We start from the raw sequence: 9,009 nt of genomic DNA on the forward strand, positions 1-9,009 counted from the left end.
AGGGCTATTAATGATGTTACAGAGAGTGTGACCTCAATCGTCCCTAACACACACACACAATACTGTCACAGATCCCAGCAACGTCAAAATGTTTCGCAGTCATTGATTTAGCGGGTGCATTCTTCTCTGTACCCCTGCACCCTGACTGTCAGTATCTTTTCCTTTACTCATAAAGGTAAACAATATTGTTGGACAGTTCTCCCACAAAGGGGGAAAGAAAACCCCTGCCATCTATTCAGCAGCGATGGCAGGTATCCTTGAGTAGTGGCAATCACCTCATCCGCTGATTGTACTATTACGGTACGTGGATGACCTTTTGCTGTTCTGCCTGGACCAGAGGTCCTGCAGGGAAGCCACAGTCTCCTTGCTATGTTTTTTTAAGCAGAAAAGGGCTGCAAGGTCTCACGTGACAAATTACAGTATTACAAACAAAAGGTGACATTTGTTGGGACATTGTATTGCCGAAGGTACCAGACACCTTACAGGAAACAGGCAATTCAAGATCTCCCTCTACCCAGGTCACATCAGCATCTACGCACTTTCCTAGGCTTAGTGACCTACAGTAGGCCTTGAATAAGGCCTTCTTCACAAATGATGCAACCACTTTATGACTGCTTGTCCCCAGACCCCTATGATCTCATTCCTTTGACAATTTATTTCCCACATGACATCCATTCCATACTCGTACAAGTTCAACCAAGACATCTGTCTATGACCAGACAGCTCCGACTTGAGTGTGCTCTACTAATTCCTGATTATGTCTCCCTCAAGAGATGTAATGTTCTGAATGCAGCCACCCTCCTGCCTGTGGATCCAGAAAAGTGGGAATTGGTGACCGTATTAGCAAGTGAGGAAGAATACTTTGACATGACTCATGAACATGACTGCATAGAACTGTTCCTAATGCAGATTTTGAGGTTTTTTTTGTAGATGGCTCCAGATACCACCAGGATGGATATGCAGTAGTATCCTCACATGAGGTAATCCGAGCTGAACCACTCCCTCCTCAAATGTCAGCACAGGAGGCAGAGTTGAAGGCACTCACTGAGGCGTGTAGAGCTGGTGCAGGTAAAGTCGCTAATATTTACACAGATTCGAATTATGCATGGGGAATAGCCCATGATTATGGCCCTATATGGAGAAGCAGAGCATTCCTTACATCAGCCGGTAAGCCCATTAAAAATACAGAGCTGGTGAAACAATTAATGGAGGCATTGATGTTACCAGTCCAGGTTGGCATTGTCAAGGTAAAAGCACACACAAAAGGTGACTCCGTGGAGGTAGAGGGCAACAGAAGGGCGGACGAGTCTGCTAAAGTAGCAGCAAGGCGGCCTAGAGAGAGCAGTGGACGGTGGCGGGGAGTCAGCGTATTCCAGCCACACTGAGCCTAGATGTCCTGAAATCTCTCCAGCAACAGGCTGCCCAAACAGAGAAGGTACACCGGGGGAGACTGGGAGCTGAGCTGAACTCAAACGGAGTATGGGAGAATAAGAATAAGTTGTGCCTACCGAAGTCCCTGTTCCCGATTATGGCGCAAGCAACACATGGCCCCACTCACGCCTCAAAAAGTCACATGTGTGCCATGGTAGATGCCTTCTGGATCGCTCCTGGTTTCAGTTACGCAGCCGCAAAACTTGTACATTCATGCCTCATCTGTGCACAGCACAACCCAGGTAAAACAGTAAAAGTCCCTAAGAAAGCGACAACTTGGCCTCTCTACCAGTTTCAGAGACTGCAGATTGACTACAGCTACCAAGGTAGGAGTGTATGCAAATGTCCTAGTATGTGTAGCTCTCTTCTCTGGCTGGCCGGAAGCCCATCCGGTAAAATGTGAAAATGCTAAAACGACTGCAGATAAACTGATGAAAGAACTGATCTGCAGGTATGGTGTCCCAGAATCCATAGAAAGCAATAGGGGTGCACACTTCACGGGAGAAATAATGAGGGAAGTCATGCAGGCCCTGGGTGTACAGCAAGCATTTCATACACCATATAGGCCACAAAGTAGTGGGAAAGTGGAAAGATTAAGCGGGACCCTTAAACTGAAAAGTCAAAAGGCCATGGCAGACACAGGAAAGAGCTGGGTAGAGTGCTTGCCTCTTGCACTCTTTCCAGTCAGACACACTCCAAATAGAAAGACAGGCTTGTCTCCTTTTGAAGTCCTGTTTGGTAGTGCACCAAAGACTGGTCTGTACTTCCCACAGGTGCTACAAATGCAACACGGTTCTATGACATATATCAACAAAGAACCATATCTCAACTATTAACTGAAAATTAGGGACCAAAAGAGTTTTAGCAAAAAAAGGTAAATTTTATTACATAATAATTAAAAACAGCAACAGAGCATCAATGCTAAAGCAGGCAGTGATAGACATAAATAATTGATGACATCTAGAGTAAAAAAATCCAAGTGGATAGAATAATCGTAGAGAGCATTACTCCCTCAAAGTACTCAATAATAAGTCACATCCATATAGTATAAATATAATCTAGAATGCCTCATTCATCGATCTGCCATATTTATGTAGTAGAGATAATAGAGAATATTTCTCTTGCCGAAGGATTTCTTTTAATGAATTCACTAAAGGAAGCCAAGGCGCAACGCGCGTAGAGGCGGCAGGCAGCGGCAGCACATAGTCACTTTAATGTAAGTGTTACGTTACTCTATTTCAGAATTGTCATCTGGTTTAACTTGCATTAATAGGCTTTTCTCTGCATAGTAGATAATAGTTTGCTTTTGCCCTAGTTTGGTCATCTTAATGGGCTTATGTTCGCCAGTATTTGCTGAGGCTATTACTTGTACTTTCAAATCAAATTGCGCCCAGTTTAATTTGCATTAATATGTAGTTTACTCTGCTTAGCAACTATCTGTTTGCTTATGTTGTTCTTTTTGGACATCACAGTGGGCTAATTTTTGCCAGCTCACATTGTGGCAATTATTTGTACTCATTTTTAACTCATGCCATTTTATGCGAGTTCATGTGATTGGCGCAGCTTTTTGAAATCCACTCTCCGTGCGGTGAAAACTGCTTACGGTGCAATGTACGGTGCCTTAGCTAAGAACTAACATTTTAGTGAATTCATTAAAAGAAATCCTTCGGCAAGAGAAATATTCTCTATTATCTCTACTACATAAATATGGCAGATCGATGAATGAGGCATTCTAGATTATATTTATACTATATGGATGTGACTTATTATTGAGTACTTTGAGGGAGTAATGCTCTCTACGATTATTCTATCCACTTGGATTTTTTTACTCTAGATGTCATCAATTATTTATGTCTATCACTGCCTGCTTTAGCATTGATGCTCTGTTGCTGTTTTTAATTATTATGTAATAAAATTTACTTTTTTTGCTAAAACTCTTTTGGTCCCTAATTTTCACTTAATAGTTGAGATATGGTTCTTTGTTGATATATACTGCTTTCTGAGTTGTGCTATCACTTGTTTCCCATTAACAGGGGATTTTTTTGGTACTTACGGTTCTATGACAGCCTACGTCCAGGCCTTGCGGGAAAGTCTTAATGTGGTTCATAAACATGTGTTCTCATCCATTCCAGATCCTAATGCCAGTGCAGATGTGCATCAGTTGAATCCAGGTGATTGGGTGGTTGCACGCAGACACTTGAAAAGGAGCCTGGATCCATGATTTGACGGCCCCTTCCAAGTCCAGCTTACCACATCCATCTCAGTAAAACTTGAGGGAAAGCCCACCTGGATCCACGCCAGTCACTGCAAGAAGGTCCTGTCAACAGCAGAATGACTGTTCTCCTCATCACCTTGCTGGCAGTGACAGGGTTACTGCACTCTACAGAGACACAGGACAAACTCTTAAATGCTGATTGGGACAACAAACTTATTCGGCATCATGCTCTTCTTATAAAGGACATGGAAGGACAGAAACCGAAGGACTGTTGGGTCTGTACACACAGCCCAGTATCTGCGAGGACCATGCCGTACTTATCCTTACCTCTGGAGCCATGGGAGGTATTAACCCCACACTGCTTACACAATGAGACTTGGACTCAATCTAGGTTTTGGGGAAAAGATGTGCCCCGTGATATATCTGCCTCATTGGCTATAACTGGATGGGTCTCTAATCCCTGGTTTCAGTTTAATGTAACGCGGCCTAAAGGTACAAATGTGGCGGCGGGAATATGACTCAGATGTCGGAAATATGGTCGCCAGGAGGAGGACTGAAATCCCTCACTCAGACCCTATTCCCAATGATGGACTGTGGTTCAGTCTTCAACACACTGGAGCAGACACCTGTGGTGAGGACAATAATTGCTTCCGCTTATACACTCGCGATCAAACACAGGTTAATGATACGGTGTACCAGGATGGTATTGAAGGCTGTAAAGCATCTACCGGTAAAATAATAAGGAAAGAAAGGGGTAAATGTATATCTGATATGAGTGGAAAACAGATGAATAATACTTGGTGCGCCCATAAGCCTATGTCAGGACTTTTGAGTTTATACCAATGTATACAGACCCCTGGTCACGTTTGTGTTCTCCCTGAAGGAGTATTCTTGGTTTGCGGACATTGTGCCTACAGGTGGGTGAGCCCAGACATAAGGGGGGTTTGCACTCTTGCCAAACTAATACCAGCCACTTTCATAGTTCCTCATAGTAAAATAGACACAGCAGCAGTTCCAATTCATACTTTGTATAGAAGGGCTGCAGACAATAAGCCCCGGCCAAATGGTAGGCCGCATGTAGTAGAAATGGGGAAATAAATAAAATATTCAGTAGTATGCTAATATACCCCTTCATAACCCAAATGTGGGACAAATTAGTGGAAGCCACCGCCTACCTGGACGATCAGATTTTCCAGATTCTTGAAGTTCTTAATGAGACTAATACAATACAGAGACAATTAATCGTAGTTACTAACCAGCATACTATAGTACTAGATTACCTGACTGCAAAAGAAGGAGGAATGTGTCAGATAATTGGTCCCACCTATTGTAATTATATCGACCATGCTGGCAATCTCACAATCAGGGCCAGTATAGACAAAATAGGTGAACTCAGAGACCAATGGTTAAAACAACACAGTGCAAACAGAGACTCCTGGTGGGGTAACACATTCTCTTTTCTAAATCCAGCAAATTGGTTTAATGGCCTTGCAGGATGGATTTTTGGCATTGTACAGACTTGTATGCAAATTTTGTTGTTTTGCTTATTGGTTTATGTAGCCGTAAAAGCGCTAATATATGTATTACTTAAGCTACTGAATAATGTATGCATAAAAAAGAATCTAAGGCTGAACCTTCTGTAGTGTATCATAGACCCCAGGTAGCCATTGCTGATGGGGAAAGTGAGTGTCCACACTGAGGGTGGATGGGCAAAGCAGGTAGGAAGCCCCCGTATGGGTACTAGACCCATGAGACAGTAGCTCCTTTGTGGACATCAGTTGACCCTGTGGCAAAGGTTATACCATTTACAAAAGGGGGAAATTGATATGGAAGGTTTGCCTTCATATCCCTTTAATTGCCTTTAATTCTTGATTTGCCTTTCATTTATTCTTATGACTCTGCAGTTTGCCAGTCTCCTCTTCAAGGGAAAAATGCTTCTTATCATATATGTTCTCAATAGTCAACCATAATGTGTTCTGGGTACATTGTAAACATGGTATGACACTGAGGTGATGGTGGGGGCCACATGAGCCCCATAGAATTACATATTGTTGTAAATGGTATAAAAGATTGCCTTGTATTTCATTACGTCAGATAAAGTGATTTGACCATGGCTCGTGTGTGTGCAGTCTCTTTTTTTCTCCAAGCGCTTGTAAATTAAGGGCGTAAAACTCCTAATCTGGCCTCACTGGTGATTTGGCAGATCTGACTTTGGTCAGGACAAAAACAGCTACGACACTACTCAGACAACACACATTGAGGGTAAAACAGTGTGGCAATGCTTTATTGAACCACAAAACAGGCAGATAACACATAGAACATTCCCAGCACAGTACCCAACAGAGTGCACATTACAGAGTCTCACCCTTCCGCTGATTCGCTCCCAGGGTCGCTACCCCACCTGTGGTTCGCACAGAGAGGAGGTAAGGACAAGCGAAGGAAGATGACAATCCATTCAGTCCATACAAGGTAAAATGCCAGTTGATCTGAGGATCACAACCTGGCATCTCCATACATATCCATGGTTCAGCGATGGTCAATGGAGCAGATCTGTATTCTTCCAACCGTGGCTGAAAACCCCTAGGTTGTTTCCTGTAGAATGATAGATCCGTGTCCCTCGAGATGTAAAAACTATACGAAGTATATAGTTTGAAGCCTGGGATCTGCCTATATGTGGCTAGTTTTCTGTTTCGGATAACATGATACATGATTTTAATTTTTTTTTCGTCTAGTCTTGCTTGAATATAGATCAATATTAAATAAAGTCTCCTGATGAGTCGCCTTTGGTGAGGACGATGAAACCCGTAGAAATGAGAGGCTTGGAGAATGTGGTTCAACTCCCACCAAGGACAACATCTGCAAGGAGTTTGTATGTTCTCCTCGTATTTGCGTGGGTTTCCTCACACATTCCAAAGACATACTGATAGGTAATTTACATTGTGAGCCCCATTGGGGACAGCGATGATAATGTGTGCAAACTGTAAAGGGCTGCGGAATATGTCAGCGCTATCTAAAAAAGAAAGATTATTATTATTAGAAAGATTCCATTTCTGGTCAAAATATTTCCCACATTATGAACAGGAAAAAGGCTTCTCCCCTGTGTGAGTTCTATGGTGATTAACTGATTGTGATTTCCAGTTAAAACATTTCCCACATTCTGAACAGGAAAAAGGCTTCTCCCCTGTGTGAGTTCTATGGTGCTTAACCAAATATGATTTCAGTGTAAAACATTTCCCACATTCTGAACAGGAAAAAGGCTTCTCCCCTGTGTGAATTTTTAGATGTATATTAAGATTACATTTTTTTATAAAACATTTCCCACATTCTGAACAGGAAAAAGGCTTCTCCCCTGTGTGAGTTCTATGGTGATTAACGAAATGTGATTTCTGGTTAAAACATTTCCCACATTCTGAACAGGAAAAAGGCTTCTCCCCTGTGTGAGTTCTTTGGTGTGCAAGAAAACGTGATTTCCATATAAAACATTTTCCACATTCTGAACATGAAAATGACTTCTTTGCTTTAGGAGCAGTTTGTTTTTTATTGCCTCTTTTGTGACTTTCATTTTCCTTAGTAGTCAGTAATGAATCAGAAGATGGGACCTGTTTCATAGGATCAGATGACAGATCTTTGCTGTGAGTGGATGATGGTATATCTGGAGTAATGGCATTCACTTCAGTTGTATCTTGTAGGATCTCAAGATCTTCTGATTTCAAAATTGAAGATGTCAGCTGTCCCTCTGATCTCCTGGTACAGTCATCTGCTAAGATAAAAAAATATTTTTTAATAAAATATAATTGAGTTTTATATTTTTGAACATTTCTACTTAAACTGTCCATAAAAATGGCAAGCTATGTAAAAAACTTTATTTACCAAGACAATGACAGTTCACAGTCTAATAGAAAACCTTGTTTAATGAGCCAGTAGTGTGCGGTGTTCAACTGTTTGTTCATTCTGCCTCCCAAATATCAAATAAAAAGAAACCAATCAGTGTTATGTAGGTGAAAATAATACCAATTCTCATCTCACAAAAAAACAAGTCCCGACTCAGGTCCATCATCTGTCAATGGAAAAACAGAGGTTCCCACACTATTAGTGGCTCAAAGGCTGCTGAAAAGCAGCAGAGTTTCTATAAACCAATCCAGCAAAATCCGCTCTCACTTCGGAGTCTTGCAGTGTGCACAAACAACATTTAGGATTCCTGTATTTAGCAATATTATAGTGAGAAGAATCCACTTAATTTGCGGTGTCTCCTGGAGCACAATCTGGGCACTATGTGCTAGGTAAGAAAATGGCAAATGTGTAATTTTCACTCTCCAACATCCACTGCGTGTTAATTTCCGGAAAGTGGCTGTGGAGTCAAAATATTCACTCCTCCTACACACGTGGTCAAAGTTGTCGATACCCCTCGTTTAATGACAGAAAAACCCACAATGGTCACAGAAATAACTTGAATCTGACAAAAGTAATAATAAATAAAAAATCTATGAAAATGAGCAAATAAAAGTCAGACATTGCTTTTCAGCCATGCTTCCTCAGAATTTAAAAAAAAATAAAACTCATGAAATAGGCCTAGACAGAAATGATGGTACCCTTAACTAACATATTTTGCTCCACAACCTTTTGAGGCAATCACTGCAATCAAACGATTTCTGTAACTGTCAAGGAGACTCCTGCACCTCTCGACAGGTATTTTGGCAACTCCTCAAGAGCAAACTGCTCCAGGTGTCTCGTGTGTGAAGGTTGCCTTTTACAGATGGCATGTTTCAGCTCTTTCCAAAGATGCTCATTAGGATTTAGGTCAGAGCTCATAGAAGGCCACTTCAGAATATTCCAATGTTTTCCTCTTAGCCATTCTTGCCTGTTTTTAGCTGTGTATTGTGTGTCATTATCCTGTTGCAAGACCCATGACCTGCGACTGAGACCAAGCTTTCTGACACTGAGCAGCACATTTCTCTCTAGAATCCCTTCATAGTCTTGAGATTTCATTGTACCCTGCACAGATTCTATACACCCTGTGCCATATGCAGCATGGAAGCATGGCTGAAAAGCAATATCTGACTTTCATTTGTTCATTTTCATAGATTTTTTATTTATTATTACTTTTGTCAGATTAAAGTTATTTCTGTGACCATTGTGGGTTTTTCTGTCATTAAATGAGGGGTACCAACAATTTTGACCCCGTGTGTATAGATTATAACCCTCAGGGAATTAATTTATAAAATGGAATCACTTTATGGGGATTTCTACTATTCTGGTTTTCTGTCATTTAGTCATATTAGGGCTTCTGCATATGGTGTGTCCAATCTCATCTGGGATCTGTTCCTGCTGTCCAGCTGGAGTAATCTGCTCCCTACTTCAGCCAA

General features: G+C 41.6%; 1 protein-coding gene and 1 long non-coding RNA gene across 2 annotated transcripts in view; both read right to left on the reverse strand.

The window, feature by feature from the left end:
* LOC141076218 (oocyte zinc finger protein XlCOF8.4-like) overlaps positions 1–3,985 on the reverse strand; it is a 97,837-nt gene extending 93,852 nt beyond the window's left edge. Inside the window, exon 1 of the mRNA XM_073563575.1 lies at positions 3,974–3,985. Coding sequence (XP_073419676.1) covers positions 3,974–3,985 — 12 coding nt within the window. The remainder of the gene's footprint in view (positions 1–3,973) is intronic.
* A 1,917-nt stretch (positions 3,986–5,902) lies between these two features.
* Positions 5,903–7,400, reverse strand: LOC141076235 (uncharacterized). Its single transcript, XR_012227445.1, has 2 exons — positions 7,246–7,400; positions 5,903–6,656 (listed from the first exon to the last, which is right to left on the reverse strand). It is a non-coding gene; the product is annotated as an uncharacterized lncRNA (long non-coding RNA).
* Between the last annotated feature and the right edge of the window lie 1,609 nt (positions 7,401–9,009).

Source organism: Dendrobates tinctorius, unplaced genomic scaffold (assembly GCF_039654945.1).
Source record: "Dendrobates tinctorius isolate UK_male_01 unplaced genomic scaffold, ASM3965494v1 ptg000395l, whole genome shotgun sequence".
NCBI lineage: Eukaryota > Metazoa > Chordata > Amphibia > Anura > Dendrobatidae > Dendrobates > Dendrobates tinctorius.